Source organism: Anthonomus grandis, chromosome 5, assembly GCF_022605725.1.
Source record: "Anthonomus grandis grandis chromosome 5, icAntGran1.3, whole genome shotgun sequence".
NCBI lineage: Eukaryota > Metazoa > Arthropoda > Insecta > Coleoptera > Curculionidae > Anthonomus > Anthonomus grandis.
The window spans coordinates 10,505,138-10,528,281 of NC_065550.1; the positions used below are offsets into that span (position 1 = coordinate 10,505,138).

General features: G+C 31.8%; 1 protein-coding gene across 2 annotated transcripts in view; it reads left to right on the forward strand.

The window, feature by feature from the left end:
• The window catches only part of LOC126736214 (uncharacterized), a 48,456-nt gene extending 27,645 nt beyond the window's left edge, over window positions 1-20,811 (forward strand). The window contains exons 12-15 of one of the 2 annotated variants that reach the window (XM_050440468.1): window positions 2,831-3,040; window positions 5,184-5,258; window positions 15,750-15,805; window positions 20,573-20,811. In XM_050440468.1, the coding sequence (XP_050296425.1) occupies window positions 2,831-3,040; window positions 5,184-5,258; window positions 15,750-15,805; window positions 20,573-20,576 (345 nt within the window). In that variant the 3' untranslated portion in view covers window positions 20,577-20,811. The remainder of the gene's footprint in view (window positions 1-2,830; window positions 3,041-5,183; window positions 5,259-15,749; window positions 15,806-20,572) is intronic. The other variant, XM_050440467.1, reaches the window with a different exon arrangement.
• Window positions 20,812-23,144: the final 2,333 nt, after the last annotated feature.

Sequence of the window (23,144 nt, forward strand, 5' to 3'; positions counted from 1 at the left end):
GGGATTTACTTTTGACTAGGCCTATCTGTAAGGATTTCAAGACGAATAATTAGAGTAATAGAATAAATTTCAGCATCTGTTTTGCACTGGATTTATTTACATTTCCAAATATAAAGGTGTCGTTTCTACCATCTTTGTGCTATTCTCAGACTTACAAAAATCAGAAAAAGAATTTTTTTTATTGAAATGAGACTTTAAAAATTAATAAAAACAGTCAACAAACATCTCATATAAAATGTAGCTATTTCAAATAACATATTAGATATATAAAAGAAAAAAATATATGTTCAATGACAAATCAAAGACATTTAGATTAGTAAAATTAAGAAATCTCAATTAAGGAATGCTTACTTATTGGCTGTCCACCTTTTTTTTACATATGATAATTTAAAATATACAGTGCGCCTCTTGATTGCTCTCTCCCCCCCCCCCCCCTTCTCTTATCATTTGAATGTGTTTATATAAAAATTTGAAACTTGGCTCATTTTGCAAAACTTTAAAATGGCGGGGGGACGCCATTTTGAAAAATTAAATTAAATAGAATTGGTGTAATTTGTTTGTAGCTGTGTTGTTGTTTGTAGAGTTTATATTTTTTGTTAATGTCAATGTCACATTATTATTGTAAAAATTACTGTTACCACACAAAAACCTATTTGAATGAATGAAGAAAATGATCCTGATCCTGCTTATGTGAAGAACATTTATTTCGGTGATGAATGCACTTTTTTTTGATTAGTAATGTCCGTTATTGAAGCTGTGTAAATCCCCACATATTTCCAGTGGCGAAGCGTGAACTTTTTTTTCGGGTAGACAAACAATAAAAATCGTTAATTAGAAAAAAATGTGTATTCAATATTATTCATTTTAATAAAATAGAGAATGAAAGCGCATGAAATATTAACTCAAAGAGAAAAATTATGTAGTGATATAAAAAAGAAAAAAATAATTACTACTAGCATAAAAAGATAGATAAATAAAACTAAATACTACTTACAAAAAAACACAACATAGGTATAACCATAACTTATAAATTCATAATATCCATTATTTTAAAATTAATTAAAGACAAATAAAAACACAACTAAAATACAATTGCCAATATCGAACAGTCGTTCATAAATAACCATTAAAAAAACCTGAGATGTAGGTATTGTGGCCGACTAGATCAAGCGTTTCCATAAACAATAACCCTCAACAGCATAATAAAATAGCTGGTCGACTTCGATAGACAAAAGCTCAAATGTCTTTTCCGCGTGTAAATTTTGCATACGTAATAGGCTGAATGCTGATGCGGCCGGACCTCTGCCACCTGCTTGATGCGTATATGTTTCGATTAATTGCTCTAAATTTCGGAAGACAAATATCAATGTGTCTTTCTGGGGCTCGTATACAATAATTGGGCGTCAGCCCTGCATATTTATTTTAATTGGTGCGTCAGGTGGGGCGCGCCTTAGATATTATAGCCGTTTAGATACTATATAATAATAGTAAGGAGCGACTACGTTCTGTGTTAATTTTTGTTTTTATTGTAATTCAACAATTACATGAAATAATTACGTAATAAATTAATGACAAATAACTGGATAATTTTGGGTAGACAGTGTCTACCTTGTCTACTCGTACGCTTCGCCACTGCATATTTCGTCACACACAAACAATACCCAGAAAAAATAAATGTGTGGGCTGGCATATTAGGAAATCACATTGGGCCTCTCTTTTTAGACGATGATTTGACACAGGACGTTTACTTAAACATGTTGGAAAATGCAGTAGAACCACTGATCCTTGAGATTATTGAAGACAATCCTCATGAATTTGAGTTAGAAACAGTTTTTCAATAAGATGGGCCTTACTTTAGCAGAAACGTTAGAGAATGTTTCACTAATACTTACCCTAATCGGTGGATTGGTCGACGAGGGCCTACCGTGTGGTCTGCGAGGTCACCCGATCTTACACCTCTGGATTTTTTTTTTCATGGGGCTACTTGAAACAAAAAGTCTACGCCACCCAACCAGAATCTTCGATCTACGTCATAGAATAATTGATGCATGTCGCAATATTAATGTTGCCACTTTCCAAAATGTTCGTGAAGAGTTCTCCAATAGATCATTTTACTGTGTTGAAGTTAATGGTGCACATTTTCAACATCTTTTGTTGTGAAATAGTTATATTTCTGTATTATCTGAAATTTAATTATTTTAAATAGAAATAAAAATGCGCAAAATAAGATTTTGAATTAATATTCTTTGACTTAATATTCTAGGACCATAAAGCATTTAGTGGGAGCTTTCAGACGATGTATCGCATGAATCCCCTTTGTATTTAATTGTATTTTTCAAAATGGTGGCGGGACCAAAAAATATGAATTTAGGCTAATGATGTGTGCCAAATTTCAAATTTTAATATAAACGCATTCAAAAGATCAGAGGAAAATTAAGAGCCGCACTGTATATTTGTTGTGTACATATGTGCTTGAAATGGTAAAAGGTTTCTGAACTTTTTTTGCTTCAGGATGATAAAGCTATGGAATATCTATTCTCTTCAATAGTCACCTCTAATTTTCGTAAGTGTTTATACTAAAACGGTTTATTTGAATATGTCTTTGGAGACAGCGTTTAGGGAAAAAAGAAGGGTATAGCAAAATTTATCTTAAACATGATTTTATTTATGAAAAAAATTTACCCCAAAATTAACCAGAGTGGTGTCAATTGATTGAGAGAATAGATTTTTTTATTTTAAAAAGAAAACATGTGAGGTATTATATTTTTTGATACTTGCATATTTTAATATTTAATCCCCTGCCACTTCCCTTATTCTTATATTTCTTTAGATGGGTGCTGGACCCGAACCAATGGATGACAGCATGGTCAAGCTGTTACCAGGTGAGAAACCTAGGCAGAAAAAAGACTTTGGAACAACTTCATACAAGAAACCAGGTCCGCCAACACCTTCAAAGAATGGTGGCAGATCCTCATTAACGGGAAATGAACTTCCTTTAAGGGATGGAAACAATAGAAACTCAACAACCCCTAATAAAAAGGTAACTATTTTAAATTCATTGAAAAGAGATTTTACGGAAAAAAAACGATATTCCCTTAAAATCTCCAGTCAAATATTTAGGTCTGGACAGTAACAATATCTTTTAACTGAGGCAACTGCATTATACATTTTCTGTTAATTTGTGGTGTGGACTCTATCACAAAAACCTCGCGAAATTTATTTAATTTTTATTCCAAATATTTTACCGACTTTGCTATTTGATGTAGATGTCAATATTGTAGGAATGTACTTTCAACATGATGGTCCTCTCCGACATTTCAAACAAAGTAAAAGTCACTTCTTGAATGCAATTTTTTAAAAATCTGGATAACAATAGCCTTTTTTCTCGATCGCCTGATTTCAATCCTGTCGGCTATTACCTCTGATGACATCTAATATTACGAGTCGTAAGGCGCAGCTTTTAGAGTACGCTTGTAATGAATTGCGAAATAACCCAGAGGTTTCTTCAAAGTTGGTAAATTATTTTTAAATTCTTTTGAGAGCTAGGAAATGCATAGAGCAAAACGGTGTGTATTTTGACTAATTTTGATTTTTTGTATGATATGTAAATAAATAGGTAATGCGATTTTAAACCGATTTTAAGTAGTATATATTTTTTTAAATTTTATCTCAGATAATTTAAATTTTTTGTTTTAAATAATAAATCGTAAATGAAACAAAACACCTATTTTTTTTCACAAGACATTTTAAAGTACCATCCTAAAACAAGCTGTAATGAATTGTTTTGATAAGTAGACATATATCTGCTTAAATCTGAAGTCGATATTTTGATCTAAGACTACCATACAGGTAAAAAAAGATATCGGGTTCTTTAGAAGTTTTAGGTGAAATAGAAAAAGGTATTTTTGCTAAACCATCCTGTATTTCGATTATAAAGGGCGATAGACCCACAAATATTAGGGGTTTTTGGAACTTTTTGTATAATTTCTATTTGCGTTTAAAATATGTCTTTTTCCCGATGATTCCACAGCTTGTGTACCTTTATAGCTAATAATGAATACTACATATTTTCTCTTAGGTTTGCTTTTAGTGACAAACAAATAATACTTATACAAAACTGTCTCTAAAATTTTAGGCCTAAAAAAAGTTTAAAATAAAAGTATTGTTTTTGGGCCTTTTTACGGTCGTAAGGGTCATATGAATTTTTAACATTTATTAGATGTAATCTTAGAACATTGAACAATAGAATAAGTCTAGCTACAAACCATAGCCGAGGTATTTGTTGCCCATCTTTCAGACAATGATGTCAAATCGTATACCAATTTTTCATACAATATATATTTTTCTTAATCCACTGAATTTTTTTTCAAAATTTTATATTTTGTTGAAGCTAAAAAATATATTCCTTGAAATTGTCTTTTATTTGCAACCTAATAATATGTAATTTGAACCGAAACAATTTTCAACAAACTTTTGATAATAAAAATATTCTTAACAAAAAAATAATAAGAAAAGCAACTTGGCAACGTAGAATGCCTGATATGTTTACAAGAAAAGTATCCACTGTTGACACTTTGTGTTGTTTTTCTTGACAGTTTTGCAGTATTTACTGCGTTGAATAAGCAAAAAACTTTTGCTTATTCGAATAATGCAATGTGATTCGCATTCATATTATCTAACAGAATCTAAGCCAAAAAGCTTAATTTTGGTACTCAATAGATATTTTACAAATAATTGTTTATCTTAGAAAATTATAACATACGTTCAGTCTACAACTACCAATCGTGCCTGGCTTATAAAAATGTCAGCCAACTTACGTGAAAGAAACGATTTGATTTTCCTTCTCCCCAAGATGTGTGATACACATCAGACTTATTTACCATTTTTTAGCAAAAAGTTTATAATTTTATTAAGAATTAAAAAAACTCACTGACATAACTCAAAATATCTTTTTAAAATACTAAATTTACCGGGACTGCCTCTGGGTGGAATTTACAGCGCTTATGTTCTGTAAGGAAATGTGACGATTTAAAGAAGCCAAATTATAAATATGAATTATTATTAGTTATTAGTATAAAAAAATATAGTATACAATAGTTTAGTTATTAAACGAATTTTACTCTTTCCCCTCGCTTATAATAAATATAAAATGCTTAAATGTTTTTTTCTTATTATTGTTTTAGGTCACACCAAATCGTATACGATCTTTGTTCAAAGGATTTACCAAAGAAGGTTTCACTAGCAGGGAAAACGCGGAGGTAATAGATTGAAGCAATATCTCCAGTAATGGAATCATTAGCTAAGCTAATATTCTTTTTTATTGTTTGCTATAAGTAGTTAGTATTTTTTGTTTATATTTTATGCATGTTTGGAAAGTTATTTAAATATTGGTCGGATATTTAATTAAGGCAAAGAAAAAAACCTCATTTCTGATCAACTATAAAAAGAAAGAAAAATTAAGTTCGCTAAACACTTAGCGGCCCCTTTTAATATCGCCGGTACACAATAATTTTAGAGTATTTATATAAAGTCGAAAATAACACGAATATGTAGATGTTCCAACAAACATACAACCTACCTATAGTAGTATGGTCATGTTTTGACTAACCCGAATATTCCTGACATTAAAATCATCGTATCTGACAAAAAGGTTAAAAGTTTATAGAAAACTAATGCGATCATTCTTAATAATATCGTAAAATATTGTAAAAAATGTACCTTTAGTTGGGTTAAAATTATTTAACACTGGACTTAAAGTTCAAACACAACTCGCCAGGGCCTTTCTCACCTGCAAGTGCGAGGCATCCGGATTATTTATTAATAAATTTATATAATAAATAAATATTATTCTAAATATTACTAATTAAAATCTACTACTAATATTATCCTATAATACTGTAACGATATTGGCAACGCTGCGAATATCTATGGAGGCGAGGGGCAAGTTAGCGAATCTTTCGGAACAGTGACCTGCCAAGTATACAGAATGTCCCGGAAAATGTAGAAAATAAAAATATAGTATCGAAGTTTCCAAAAAAAAAAAAACCTATAGGCCTCCCTACGAAGATACTGCCCCTTAAAAACGCAGCTCAAAATCGGTTTTTCTTGAATAACTTTTGAAGTAACTTGATATAATTTAATAAAAATTTTACGTGATTAACATTACTAAGGAAGGACCTCGTAAAACCGATTCCTTAAAACAAATTTACCTTGTTTATTTTACCAGGGGCGGACTAGGTTGTACATTATAATGCTTAAATTTTTAACAGCCTGTATGATAAAGACTCTAAGAAAAGGCATTCTTGTTCATTATCGATAAAGTGAATCGTTTTGGAGAAAAAAAATTAAGGAATCACTGTTTTATTTTAATTAAAATGAACCATGATATGTTCTTTTTTTCAGGAGACATGAGACAGTTATTCAAACAACACAGAAGTTCCATTTTAAGTTGTTTAATCTAAAAAAGGACGTTTTTAAAGATGCAGTGTGGTTCTTAAAAAAACAACCTGAAATAGAATGTAAATGAACATTTTTTTGCATCTTTTTATCGGTACTTTTTAATTTTCTAAACGCACCATTCTTGCAAACGTTTCTATCATACACAATAAACAAGTACCTATCTAAGGGTAACTAAAATTGTTTCAGTCATCCTCCACTAAATTTCAAAATCATCTATCCTACATGTTTTGGACATATAAGATGTCCATCATCAGCATCATTAGGATTAGGTCTGTGTCACTAAGATTAGGAAACTATAGATCCTTCCTAATCTTAGTGATTAGATTAGGAAACTATAGATCCTTCCTAATCTTAGTGATACAGACCTAATCCTAATGATGCTGATGATGGACATCTTATATGTCCGAAACATGTAGGATAGATGATTTTGAAATTTAGTGGAGGATGACCAAAACAATGTTAGTTACCCTTTGACTTATTAACTCCACTGCAAGTATGGACTACTTCTTCAAGTACCTATCTTTCAAAATTTGCTATCTTTCACGTTTTTAATATATTGATCCTTTATTTCGATAATAATTTATTGATTTTTGGATTTTGATTTTGGATTTGGTGAATTTAATTTGAATTAAGTCGAAATATAAAATTTACGTTTAATTAGTATGCCGAAATGCATCTTATGTATGGTCTTGCGTCTTGGAATACACTGGAAGCAAAAAGGTTGTATGAAGAAAGATTTCCTAATCGCACTATTCCAAATCAAAAGACATTTTAACGAATTGACCAACGTCTAAGGGAAACTGGTCGGCGATTCCACTTAATAATATTATTGACTTTCTTTATTGTAATTTTAGAAAGTTTTGGGAAAAAAGTACTGTTGTACAACAGTACGTACGGTACACTTGGAGGAACATATTTTGGATGCTGTAGCTGATACTCTTTCAACGAGCACTCTAAAATTAGCCGGTCAGCTTAATACAACAAAAATAATACAGTAGAACGCCGATTATCCGAAACAATTGGTGCAGAGGGTGTTCGGATAATCGATTTTTTGGATAAACGAGCATTTGCGAAATTCCAGTTCTTTGTTGAGAGTAGGGTAATAAAATACGTCATTGGATTAGGAATACATCTTATGTATGTAATGCTTTTTAATGATACACTAGAGTACATTACATATTATGAATAGATACATACACATTAAAGTAGGAATTGCACATAAATACATATGTCTAAACATTTTTTAGTTAAGTGACTTAGATGTGATAATAGTACAAAACTATTCTTAAAAAAAAATCGAACATATTTGTTTGCTTAAGTTATGAGACTCATTTTTTTGCCGCCAAATCTCTTAGGCGTTTTAAAGACAGCAACTGCACATAATCGCATTCGTCTTGGTGTTTTAACCATTTAATAGCAGTCTCAAAGCATTTAAAGACTTCTTCATTGGACGGACATTTTTCAGCTGAGACGATGTCATCATCATTTGTTGGTTCTTCAGATGTAGGGCCAGTTTCGGATTGAACTGCTGGACAAAGCTTATGCCAGGATTTCTTTAGAGTAGTCGCTTTGACATTAACTTTTATTAACTTCAAGTTAATACCTTTGTAGATTTCAAGAATTGTTTTATCTTCCTCTTGGCCGATTAGGATACTACGAAGCAACGATTCTCTGTAGAAACGTTTGAAGGCTTCGATCTCCCCCTGGTCCATAGGTTGAAGGACTGAGGTAACATCGGGTGGCAAGAAAATCACTTTAAATTTTCCATCTTCTCTCTCAAGTGAAAGGTTTGAGGGATGACTTGGAGCATTATCAATCACTAATAAAACATTTCCAGTGTCGATCTGATGTTTTTTAACCTCTGGAATGAATACAGCGTCATACCACTCGATAAATACTTGAGTGTCCATCCAACAGTTTTTTTGGTTTTTGTAAATAAGCGGCAGTTTTTTTATTCCTTTGCAGCATCTTGGATTCTTAGATTTTCCTATGCTCAGTAAAGGTAGTCTGTGTGTGCCCGTATTGTTTCTACATACCATGGCTGTTATGCGGGATTTGCTTGCTTTCCAGGCACTGTCATTTCTTTTTTAGAGACAAGGGATTTGGTTGGCATTCTCTTCCAGTATAACCCGCTTTCGTCTGCATTGTAGACGTTACTATCCTTATAACACGGCTTTACAAGCAAACTCCTAAAACTTTCTTTGAACTTTTCAGCGGCTTCAATGACAGCTGACAGCTTTTCCCCTTGAATATCTAGCTAATTCCGTGCCTAGACTTGAATCTTTTGAGCCAACCAGTAGATGCTTTAAAATGATTATTACCCCTAAGCTTTCTGTTAATTTCTAATGCCTTTTCGCAAACCAAAGGACCATTTATTGGTTGACCTTGAGCACGTATCTGCATGAACTATGAGTAAACTGCAGTGTCTAGGTTTTGATTTTCTGCCATTTTCATTGTTTTTCTATGCAAGCTTCCATCTTTACTGTCCAGCCCGCAAACAAACTTTGTGATAGATTAACTGTTTTTTTTTAATGTCAGTTATCGTTGAATTCCCAACACCAAACTCTCGAGCTAAACTTGATCCACTTGCACCTTTTTTTAATCGTTCCAAAATTTTAAGTTTGTCAGAAAGTCTAAGCACAACTCGTTTACGTTTCGGCATTGCTAGGAGTCACACAGCACAAAAAAAATAGCACGGACCGTTAAAACAATACTGAAGTCAGTCAACGTAGAGAAACAAACTGATTAGACGGATCCGTACTTCTGCCGACCGCTCGTGTTTTAATTGAAGACACGGAAAATGGCAAAATCATGGTGGTCCCTTGCGTCGCTCTCTGAGTCATTTCTATTAAAAGTTTCTATTTCATTTGTACTTTTTTTTAATTCTTTATATCCGAAAAAGGCGTCATGTTTCTTTTCGGTAAACCGACGTTTCGGATGACCGGCTTTCGGATAATCGACGCTCTACTGTAATACATAAAGTACTTCAAGAAAAGCTGTTATACCTATATCATCTACAAAAAGTGCATGAACTAATTCCTGAAGATTTTCCTCGTAGAATACAGTTCGCGTACTGGCTATTAGATCAGCGTCAAATTATCCAATTCCTTCATTACAATTATTCTTTTTACCGATGAAGCAGGGTTTACTAAAAATGGTATTGTGAATTTACGTAACTCACATGTATGAGCCGATGAAAATCCTCATGCCGCTGTTGTTTCTCATCATCAACATCAGTTCCAATCAATCCGTCGCTGAAAAAAGAACATATTATGGTTCTTTTTAATTAAGATAAAACAGTGATCCCTTAATTATTTTTTTTTCTTCAAAACGGTTTATTTTATCGATGAGTGAGAATGAACAAGAGTGCCTTTTCTTTGGTGTAAGGTTCAAGCTATCCATATTTATTATTTCAGAGTCTCTATCATACAGAGTGCTAAAAATGTATTCCGGCGGCGTCTTTAAGGGGCCGTGTCTTCGTAGGGAGAGCCTATAAGTGGAAATATATCAGTTGCTTATTTTTGTTCATCGATTGTTTTAATTCACACTGAAAGGAACGGTAGAAATTGGCGTCACGTGTGAGGTATGAATTGGACGTCAGTCAACTGGACATTGTTGAAAAGTAAATAATGATAGAAGAACTGGACGGCGATACGATACGACGGGGAATAAACCGGACTTGCAAGAGCAGCTTCATAACGCACTACTTGAAGACGGCGGTGACCCGGAGAACTTCGCTGGAAAATACTTTCATACTGGATGAAAATTGCCGCAATAAGAAAGAATTATGCCAAGTTCGTTTATTTTGGAAAATAATCGTAGATAATATAATAATCGTAAATAATTAAAGCAAGAAATTCTGAAAAAATATTCTTCACTAGATACTTCATTGAAAGAGAACAGGATCCAGGGTGTTCAAAATAAAATTGCAACATTGGTCGTCAACACTATCGATGAGCTGCCCTCTAGACCTCCAGCAGTGGACCACAAGAATGAAGTTTGTGCAAGTATATATATAGCAAGTAAGTGACTGGTGCAGGAAATGTATTTTATGTGCAGCAAGTAATGAGCGGGCAGAGAAAGCAGAAGACTTTGATGCGTCAGTACAACATGGGAAGTCTCTTTGAAAGGATTGGTATTGACGTTGCTGATCCGTTTTCCGAATCAGAAGCAGGGAATAAGTACATCGTGGTCGTGGTGGACTACGAGTAATAGAACCATTTATCGGTATTTGGCTAAAGTAGTCTCTAGTCACCAAAGAGACTGGAATGTTTCTTTATTTGTTCTTGCTGGCGTATTGATCGGTCATTCATGAGAGCACAGGAGAATCTCGAATAGTGATGGGAAGAGAACTCCGTCTTCCATTGAATCTGAAGTTTAATTGCCCGGCAGGAACCGATGTTACCGGAAAGGACTACGTCAGTGAGTTGCGTAGAAGAATTGATGTCATTCATTTAAGTGCGCATTTCGATTCAAGATGCGATCGATCGGATGGAAAACGCATATGATGTCAATGCCAAAAGTACAACGGTGACTTGGTTTGACTTTATAGTCCTAAGTGGCAGAAGGGATTCCCACCTAACCTTCAAACATCCTGGGGTACGAAGTTCTTCCATACAAAGTTCTGGAAGCCATTTATGATGTTCTTTACAGAATATAAAATCCGCCGAGGGGTAAACCTCGAGCCATATACTTAGACCTGCGAAGTGCAGCAAAACCTGTTTACTGCTTCATCTGAGTATGCTGGCACATTGTGTTATAATAATAATAATAATCATAATAATATCCTTTATATGCCAATGAAATCGTATACAGGACGACAAAGCAACGTCATACAAAGGAGGATCTAGCTCCCATGGGATACATTGATTTTTCTTATCTAGAATTCATAGAGGCAATAGCCATATATAAACAAAGTAACAAAATTTAAAATAAATATTCTCTACATCTAACATAAGTCACAATTTTTATCTAAAAGATATTGCTTTTATCATATTACTTTTTATCATTTACAAAGATCTGGAAGAATAGCTGAGGTTTTCCGTGGAAAGTTCGGAAAAGTTCAAGAGCTGCGTTGGTGTAGCCCCAGAGTCAGGTAAGCACTGAGGATAACTGATGAAGAGACTGGTAAAAAGATTTGCTACCTGGTTACCAAAGAGACGTCACATCAGAATCCAATCTATAATAACGTTGGGACGTTTTAAGTTCTCTAAAGCATGAGTTGCTTGCCTAGGATCTGAGAAGCCTAGCGATTCTGGAGTTCTGGTATGCTATTGAGCTCCACAACGTCTTTTTCTGAAGAAAAGCGTTAATTTTCTAGTTGCAAAAGCAGAATCTTCTACCGATATCGGCATCCATCCGATGTTTGGACTCCTTTCAGGACGAAATGAGCTTTAAGAGGGGGCAGTGTAATGATGTTGGCCACAGCGAATGACACAAGCGGGACACGTCTCCAGGGATGTCGTACGGTCTATCCCTGGAGACGTGTGGAATGTTAGCGAATCTTCATGAACAGTGGTCTGCCGAGTATACAGAATGATTCACGACCGATGGTACGTTAGCCGTATATGGAAAACAAAACGGAGCATTTTCCTGAATATTTGGTAGCTTTTTTGGCAGGCTCTTTCGGTCTAAAATGTTTTCAGCAGCGTTGGCGCCTATATAGAAAAATTGCCTCAGCTTTGATTTTTTAATTCAATTAAACAATAATTCATTTAAACAATTTTGCTTACAAACGGTACTTAAATAATCTCGCTACGTTTCAAGATATTTACATTTAAAGTTTTCATTGCCCACAAGATAAAATTTTATTTTCGTACTGGAGGTTAAAATATTTGTTAAGTAGGCTGTGCCTGACCAGATGAATTATTAAAAATGTCATTATCACTGTCAGAGTTAATGTTCTTGTCAGTTACCTTTTATTGACTTCTTATTGTTAGTTCTGTCAGTTATTGTTACTTATTGCGTTTGGCATGAAAGTCCTAACTTTAACCCATTAATGGTAATAATATAAACTGCTGCTGAGTCATTTCGAAATGAGCAATTATTTTTTAAGATTCAGAGGGCCTTACAGTAAAAAAAAATTAAAATGTACTGAGACAAATGGAAGCCATGTCGGTAATTGACTGGCAAAGATTCAAAATTTTTATTTTAAATTTATCTTTTGTATTTTATTATCTATTCGAATGTAATAAAGCAATTTAAATAGTTTTTGATTGTAATTTTGTGCATTGAAACTTTAATTGTAAATATCTCGAAAAGAGTTAATTTTGCACAATGCATATTTTAAATTAAAAAAAAATTAAATAAAAAAAATAAATTTTTTTAAGTCTAAAAAAGTTACGGAGTTTAAAAAAAATCGAAATGTTGATGGTGAGGCCCTCTTATTCTTATAATTTTAGAAAATGGCATAATTTTGGAAAAGGTTAACTTTAATATTTGCTGTGTAAAAAAAAACCATTGTCCAAATTTTGTTCAAAAAATAAAAATTCAAAAAAATTACATAAGTTTACCAGTATCTGGGTTGTCTTTGACTTTCGGACTAGGACAATTTAACTCAACCTCATTCTTTTACTAAAAAGAATCGGGTGTTAAAATCATTTACCATTATTTATGTGACACCTTGTATATACTACTTCAGGTCGCAACCAGCTGGAAAATATAACATTTTCTTGTTTGAACACATCTTACGGCGAAAGAAGACGAAGATTTTACATAAAAAAATTCTAGTCTCTGGTTAAATCAGATAAAAGTGCGCATCGGGCATAATTTCCTTTATTTTAATTCTAAACGTGTAATCGTGTAAATCGCAACAGAATAAAAAGTTTTTGTTATATATTGTGATTTAGAGAGATAGTACAAACTAAAGGTGAGGACAAACGTTTATAATTAATAATAAAACTATTAGTTACATAATTGAAGATTAGAATTATTTAATATTATTTTTAGCTTTGCTTAAAGATGTTGCAATATTCAAACAAAAAAAAATCTAATAATAGATGATGATCGAAAAAAGCTTTCTAGAGCACAGTACAGGAAAAGCAAGAATTAATTAAAAAGGCTAGTGATTCAATCGAGGCGTTTGTAATTTTAACATCACATGAGGCGCCATCCAAGCTTCCAAGAACGGGATGCAAATGTGACGAAGACCGAATTAATAGTGGCCAGTACCAGAGAACATAAGAAGGGCTAATCGAATACCAGTACTGCAACGGGAAGTGTTTTATTAAAAGAATTAAGTCCTGAAGAAACAAGTTTTAAAAATATTCATGGATCCTAGCTATTGCCCTTGTATTTTATTGGATAATCTTAAATTAACTTTGATAGAGTAAGGACCTACGCAACGTCGTTTGATAGGAACTTAATTTATAAAATAAATATACAATAGAGATTTCTCATCTATTTATTATTGTTTAAAAATATGTAAGAGGAAACTCAACATTGTATATATTATTTTTCTCGTGAAATATTCAGAACTTATCTAGTCCTGTAGTTGAGGATTATAACATTTAAATCAGGTTCTAGAACGACATGAAAAATTAACCAGCAACAAAAAGTTTTTTAAGATAGTTTTAATAATTGGAAACTTTTTACATGCCACGCATAGCTTAAGTTTAATTGTTAATGACGCTGCAAAAGCATGTCCAGAAATTGTAATTATTTAGTTCTTATATACGGTCTAGCAAAAACGCTATATTTACACTTTATTCAGATAACAGTGGAGAGTCTGAAACCAGAAATATGAAAAATTTAACACTGTTAAAAATTAAATCGTTTAAATTTACTTGTTTTATTAATACATGATATAATTTGTTCACAAAAATTAATATTGCAAGTAAAGTACTGCAGTAATCCAATACTGCACCACCTAATATCGTTTTCATTTTGGGGCAGGGGAAAACATATTTCTAAATCAATTGGACAATCAATACAAAATGTAAAGCTTTCCAGATATTTTATGCGATCCAACTAAAAATTAAAAAGATACTTGATTTATTTGATGAAATTGATAATCTGATACTATATTTTCCCTCAAAGGAACACAATGTCACTAATAACCTCATCTATCTATTTTCAAATTTATTAATTACTATACTAATTTTCTTATCATTACGTGCGACAGTATCTAGTTGGGAAAGAGGCTTTTTACAATGAGGCTGGAAAAGCTAGCTTTATTGTATAGGTATTAGTAAGTAATGTTAGCATCCTGTCCCATAAGTACCTGTATATTTATTTCAATATTACATTACAAATAAGTTGTAAACTTATATTTATATTGTATGACAAATTCGTTTTTCCCTAAAATTAAAATGATTTCAACTTTTTTATTATCAACTTTGGGAGGATTGATTGGCGAGATTTAAGAGTCGGGGTTAAAACCCAACCCAATTGGGTCAGGTTTCGGCAAAATTTTTGCACGCGCGGCAGATAGCCTAGGAACGGATTACCTAAGTAGGGTTTAAAAGTCGTAAAAGCATTCCAAAGCAGCCATGCAATAACCACCTCATAAAGATTCCGTTGTTACTAAGCTACTAAATTCTAAAATTTCTAAATAAGGTATAGACGCTCCTCTCAGCGCTTAGCGTTAGTGGGGCACCAAGAAAATTAATAATTATTATTTTTATAGAAATAAATAATAATTAATTATTTTAGACATTGATATCTGAGTAAGAAAAAGTAAGATATTGTTTTTGCACTTTTTGCCTACAAAAAGTCTTTCATTAGTCTATCATTATTGGTCTCCGCTTTTCAGAGCAATTAGTGATGTTAGAATGTGAAAAAAGCACCAATGCTGTGAAAAAAATTCATTACTTTACTTTAAACAATCTTAAATTTTCTAGTCTAGTATAAGTAAAATCTGTATTGTTGTGACGAATTATAATGAGTTACTTATTATATTGGGCATTACGTCACTTATAGCAAAAATCAATTTAGAAATTTTTATCTCACACGCTCAAAAATTGAAAAGAAGAAGAAAATAATATCTCAAGTAAATTATTGTATTTAAAACTTATTGAACCTAATTTAAATTAAGTATATCGAAAGGTACCATTAAGGATTTGAGTTCATATTTCTTTTAAATATGTGAATAAGTCTATTTTCTTCTTCTTTTCAATTTTTGAGCGTGTGAGATAAAAATTTCTAAATTGATTTTTGCTATAAGTGACGTAATACCCAATATAATAAGTAACTCATTAGTCTAGTCTATTCTAGTTAGTAAAATATAAAGTTTTTAAGTTTATTATTTATTAAGTTTAGACACTAACTGTTTTTTATTGTTTTTATTTCAGAATGTTACTCCAAGAGCTTCCAGACGACTGTCAAGTTTGTTTAAAAATAATAAAAGGTAAATCAATTACTTTATATACATCATATCATATACATGAGAATTGACAATTTAAAACTAATTTTCTTTTGTTCTTTTGATTTTATATTTTTGAGTCACTTGTAATAAGATTTTAGGCATAGTATTTTTATTTCGTTTTCATGTTTGACGTTTATATTTTTTAATATTTATTATTATATTTATTTTAAAAATCCGTTTTATAGCATTTTTTATATATTTGGCCCAGCGTAAAACCATCTAAGTGAAAAATATTTTGGGAATTTTGTTTTTAAAATTTCAGATTATTAATATAACCTATATTTTAAAAATCATATACATAATGGAAGTGTCTGTGGATTTATTTAACAAAATACAAAACAATATTGCTTATCTTTCACTTATCTGGTTTAAATCTAGTGCGTAGATTAGTTTTCTTTTACGGATTGGACATTATATATACAGGGTGTTCCATTAAGGCCAATCACCTGTCAGATCTCGGAAAACTAGATATACGAACGTCATATTTTATGGTAGTGCAGCGATTTGAAAATCTAAAATATGAATTATTTTTAATAATTGTTTTACTATTTTGCATTTGTTATGTAGTTCTGATTTGTTAGTTACACTTCTTTAAGATTAATTCCTTTAAGTTTTAACTATTCCAAACTTTTCTAAATAAGGCATGCGGCAATATAAAAATTACTGAAATGTGTATGCCTCAAATTCGTATGCGTAATGCTTCATGTTCAGTGTTGCAGAAAAAGTTGTTATCATGGAGTACTATTTTAGGACATATGCAAAAAGGTCGCGAACAAGGTCCAAGCTTAAAATCAGTTGCCAACGTATTTAGGCTTAAGTTTATGAAATAGCCTCCGAATCAGCGTTATGTTAGCAGTTGTTGACAAGTTTCGTATGATTTGCCAACGTAAAGGTCACGTGGGTCGCCCAGTGACCTTTAGTTAGTCTTACTTTAGTCACAACCAATATAAATCGTGGGCGCGCTCTTAATCAAGTGCTGAAATCGTCGAAACGAAGCCTCAAGTTTTGAAGGTGATGGTGTAGCAAAATGCCTTGCTAGCTCAACTTAAGAGGCCGTTGCTTGCATTCGATGCCGGCAGCGTTTTTTGGGGGGGTCGGGCGGTATACAAATTAAATTTTTTAATGGGCGGTGGCCATAACTAGTGTCACGTGCTTTCAATGCCAATCGGAAAATGAATTTGCTTCGTCGATGCTTGACCTTGATGTTGCCGGACTCAGGAATATTTTGTGGCGTTGTGATTATTTAAATAGGTTTGAGCAATATTCAGTTTATGCATTTGGTTTAGCATAATATTTTCAATTTTAATTTTAATAATAAATTGGAAATTGGCGTACCAAGGTTTTAAGGTTAGGTATTATGTATTTAATATTATATGGGTTGTTAAAACATCCAAGACTTGCTATGAGTTGTGGTAGGTGTTAATTTGGAACAATTAAGGTTTTAGGTACTGTAAAGTTCAATATGTACATTGCAATATTTTGAGATTCTTTTTCTAGATTTGTTATATTTTTTACGGAATAATATTTAGATTATAGCTAACTTGCTATAATCTTCCGTATACAGGCCGCGGTTCTTACGTCTTAAATTAATTATACAAGAAAAATCAGTAAAGATTAAACTGAAAAAGGTGAGCAGCATTAAATATTAATTATTACTCGTATATAGTACTTTTTTAAAACTTATTACTTTTTGATTGAGATAATAAAAATATCGAAATCGGATATGCCTTAATTACAGGTAAGATAAACAATATACAGTATAAGCATTGAAAAAATGGTACTCAATAATTTCGTTAATCTAAGTTTTAAAAAAAACATGAAAAAAGGTTTAGTTTGTTACCGTTTTGTTTTCATCAATTTGCTTTTTATGTTATAAATCCTTTATAACGAAATATTACGGGGTCTTTTTTATTAAAAAAATACATATACCTACCCATTTCTAATCATTTATTTGAAACAATGTAAAAAAAAAACAAAATCAAAAAAAAAAAAGTTCGAAGGTTTAGTTAATATCGTTAAAATTGAATATCAGTGATCGATTGCTCCGTCGAATATTCAAGAATATTGGTGGGCGGGCATACAAAATACATACCAGACAGCAGCTGATAAGCGTGTAAGAGTCGAATTCTGTGCACGTGTGTTAGCTATGGATTATGAGAACACGTCGTTCTTATCGAATACTTGGTTTTCCGATGAAAGCCATATTCATTTAAACGGATCCATTAGTCCAGTCAAGCAAACCACGCGGTTTCTTGGATTTGAACACCTCGACTTAATCGTCAAGCACCCCCTTCACAGTGACCCTGTTAACATTTGGTCTGTTGTATCTCCATATGGCATATTGGGCCCGTATTTTGTTAAAGCAAACGATGGAACGCTGTTAACTGTTAATAAGGAGCGCTACAGAGAACGGATTATTACGTTATTTCTACTTGATCTTCAGAGATTTTGTCGTGCCAGGAACCTACGAGTTAAATATTAATGTTTTCAGCAGGACGAAACAACCTGTCACAGCCAGGTCTTCGAATACTGGGCAACGAATACAGAGAACTCTGCAGGAGGCTGTTTTTCGTACCGATCCACCGTCTGGCATTTCGGAATTGCGGACTAAAATTCAATTTTTTTTCCTGCCATTCAACAACCTTTATTCACAGACATGATTGAGAACCTTCATGAACGCTACGAAATATGCTTGAAACTGAACGGAGGGTATCTTGGACATCTATTTTATCAAAAGTGTCGTTGTGAATAATGTTTCCAAGACTATATCATGTATACTAAATTTATAAATAATATTAAACCTTTTCATATTCATTTCATTACTGTTCATTTTGTCGCATCCTGTATTTTATCGGCCTTCGAAAGGGACCAAGCTTTGTGATATTTTGTACTCTCGGAAATAATTCAGGAGAGGTTAACGCGAGATTAATCAGGTGAGCATCACAAGTTCAGTTTAGGGGATGCCTTTAATAAGAATTAAGGCCAAGATGGAAACCGACGATAATGCAGTTTCGGAAGTTTAGTGGGTGTAATGTCTGTTTTAATATGGCTGTTGCTGATAATAGTTTAATTGCATTATATTTTTGATGTTAAAATGTTTATAAATATACCCTAAACTGATTTTATAAACACTTCTCTTTCTTGTATCAACCTTTGCATATTAAAAATTCGTCCTGAATAATAAAGTTGATTTTTTTTAAAGAAATTAGCATGGTTCAATTATAAGGAGATTAGCATGGTTTAATGAAATATCTGAAGAAGTCAATAGTAGGATTTTTTTAAGAACCTACTAACTTTTTTTAAGTTTTATTCACAATCGAGCGATCGACGCAGTTTCTTCGACGAAAAGGCAACGAAGGCAATCCTGGGTATCAAAAAGTAGAGCACCCCTGTAAGTAAGCTAGACAACGAAGAAACTTTAGAAAATGCAAATCATCTTGATAATATAAGTAACATTGTTTCATTTTTTATTGGATTTATCCATTGATTTTAAGTGATTTAAAAAAAATTATAAAGGCACAAGCAAATATATCAATCAAATCAAATTCAATATTAATTGTTTCAATAATAAATCAAATTCTTTAAACAAACAAGGACAAAATAAACTTACACTAAGACACACACACTTGCAAATAGTATATATTCTCAACAAAACTTTTTTTAAAATAATTCTAATGCACAAAATAGACAATATTTTTTACCTAGACCTAACCATTGCCAAAATAATAATAAACCTCAAAGAAACATATTAAAACTGATGGACACATCGTCTGGCAATACAAATTTAAAACCTAGGTCAAATAAAAGACCTAGATATAAATTATACCTTCAACATATTCTTGAAATATGCAGTTTGAAAATCCATACAAAAATTAATATTATTATTCTAAAATATCCTTAATAATCCTATAACAACGGAGATTTTACCACGATTATATATTGATATTATTGATATATGATAACCCTTAACCAAATATTACTTATTTATATTTTATTATATTTATTTATATTTTTTTAATAGAATAAAATAAAAAAATAAATCTAAAAAATTGAAAAAATTATTCTCTAGTGGACATTTTTTAATTGGTACTAGCAATACAAAATTTTTAATAGACCCAGAATTATCCCACAAATTTAAACGATAATTTATATATAAAAAAAACTTTCATATCCAAATAGCACCTAATATTACATATATTAAATATCATAAATTATTCTTGTCTTATATCTATATCTTACACTATGTTTCTTTTCGACATGGGCTAGAAATACCAAAAAACCGTAGTCAAAATATAAACTAATTTTGTTATAATGAAATTCGAATTAAAAATAAAATTCAAAAACTTTTGAAAAAGAACCATTAAAGTGCAACGATGTAAATTTTATTGGAAAAAATTTACGAAGAATTTAAAGAGTGAGATTAGACTATTGCAATAACGAACGCAATAAGACGCATTAACAAAATTATATAAAAAAATTCCTTTCAGCTTTACAAATAAAATACATCAAATCTAACTGACGAATCCCCTGTTATGTATTACTAAGCCTTACAGATTACCCGAAGTTTACCGACAGGAGATAAAAGACGAAATTATGAACATGTGAAAACAAGGTATCATTCAAGACAGTAATTCATCCGGGTCAAGCCCCAGTTGAGTTGTTGCTAAAAAATGAATGCCTCTAAAAAGAAAAAAGGCAGACATGTCATTAACAATAAAGACGTTCTTCCTAACATAACTTACATTTTAGATAAATTAGGTGAAGCCAACTATTTTGCTACCCTAGATATTGCGAATGGATTCCACCAAATTGAAGTCGATAATGAAAACGAAGACATCCCTAAGACAGGCTTTCCGACAGTGGACACCGACAGTGGATCTTCTGTGGCCATTTCGTCTTCGGCATGATTAAAGTCAGTTTAAGACTTGAATCAATGTTTGACTATTTAAAGAAAAATAATTTTATAAGATAAATAAATAACTTCTATAAGATAAATCCGAATAGTTAGGAATCCGAATAAGTTATGACCGTCCTTCAATCTTACAATAAAACACTATTTATTTTAAATAGGCATTTTAAAAAATTTTTTTTATTAACAATTTTAATGATTTAATATATTGTTTCTTTTTTATTTCTATAAAATTATTATGATATATAAATGATAGTAATATTTCTAGGATTTTTTTATTAGTTCTTATGTGGTAATTAAAGAATTATTATGGCATAAGTAAATAAACTACACAGGAGTTAAGGATATTGCTGAAAATTGTTAATAAATTCCAATAAAATACATTTCTGGGGACCAGTTTAACACAAAATAGATAAATATGTCAAATATCTGTCAAAATTTATTAATTTCATCCTAAATAAAACCCAAATCCTAAAAATTTCAACAAAATCGAACCAATGGCAAAATTTTTGATAGTCACGTGAGTTTAAAAATGAATATTTTAAAAATTGGTAAAAAATCAATAGTTGTATCCCAAATAAACTCCAATTTTCAATCAAATCGGACCAATAGGAAAAAGGTTTTAATAGTCACATTACCTTAACCTAAACCCTAATAACAAATTACTATTATTATTTATTTCATAAATGTGTGTAAATATTAATACCCTCTGTATATCAGAAATATGTATTTATTCTATTTACTAACATTTTTTTTAAACCCCGTATATATAGAACCAATTAAAACTTATGCCTGTTATATAATTATTATGACTAAATAAAATACCCCGTATCACTCTGACTTCACGATTGTTGCTTATGGCTAGGGCCCAATCCATAAAAATCGAATGAAGAAATCTGGGATCATAGTATAAATAATTAGAACAAAGACTAAGTCACTAAATCCGCATTCGTTTTGATGCCTGATTCATATTGAGTCGTATCTCTATCGGTATTCCACCCATTCCCCTTGAAAGTGTAAAATTATGTAAACAACTAAAGGCGGCGAATTTTCCCGGCTTAATAAGGATGATTCGATAAAATACGATTCCATATTTCGAAAATTCAAAGTTTCCACATATTGTCACTCCCATCCCGACTATTTCGTCCCATTTTAAGCCTTTAATTTTTGAAATTAAAAATTCGACTCCGACCCAATTTACCAACAGCCGCCATTTGGTTGACAATGTCATCTGGTCAGATACTCGATTCAGAGCTCGTCCATACGCTTTTACATCGGGTGCTAGACCACTTACTCATTGTACCATGACCATCCTGCACTGGGGAGTAACAACCCTTAACTGAGAGGTTTTTCGTAGATAATGGCATTTTGCTGGAAAATTTTAATGGATTATAGCCAGATAGATTCCGGGTGCCTGAGGGCAAAAATGGTTTTCGCATGTGGCATAGGTATGCCAGTATTAAGCGTCAAAGTCAAAAAATAGTGTAGACCAAAAACAAAAAAATAGGTTTTAAAAAGTTATCAAAATTTTCAAATTATGAAATTTCCAAGTGCCACCCCTAAAAAGCTATTAATTATATTGATTAAAATGTGATTTTATATTTTTTGGACCTTCATGGAAAAAATTTATTATTGTTCGTCCTGTATGGTTCACAAAAATTTCGGTTATATGGCGTTTGAAAGACAAAAGATGAAGCTATTTTTTCATAAAAACTTTTTTTCCAGAAATAATTACCGTTAGACGGAAAGTCCAAAAAACTGAAAATGTCAGAATTCCTTTAAAAAAATTTTTTCAGAAAAAACTCTGTCATTTTTCCTATAAAACTAAGCAGTTTCGCTCAGGCACTTTTTTTATTCATATTATGGTTTAGCCTCTGAAGCACTTTTTTTTACTCATTTTTGTTCGCTTATAATTACTCACGTAAGATTGAGTGATCACGTGATAAGACTTGTCTTCTAAACAATCTTGGTTAAATGAGCCAGTTAATGTTAATTTAATTTTATTATGGAAAGGTCTACGTCTTAAATACAAAAAAACCTTTTATGGTAAAAATAAGGTTGTTTAATGTTGGGGTGTTAGAACTAGGGATGGCAACGATATATCGATGTTTTTTGTATATCGATATATTTCACAAATATATCGATATATTTATATCGATATTTTGCTACAGATATATCGAAAAAATATCGACATATAAAAAACTTTACTAATAATTTAATTTCAATTTGTGTGACTTTTATCTTTTACCGCTATCACTTTTGAGGTGCTTGAGACAGACCGTAACGGTTTACCTGGTTACGTAGTGACTTAGTGATGCAGCAAAATCCATAACAAGGAAGAAGAAGAGCATCTTTTGACAGATGACATAATTTGTGCATGTTTTTGTCAAATGTAATGTCAAGTCAAATAAT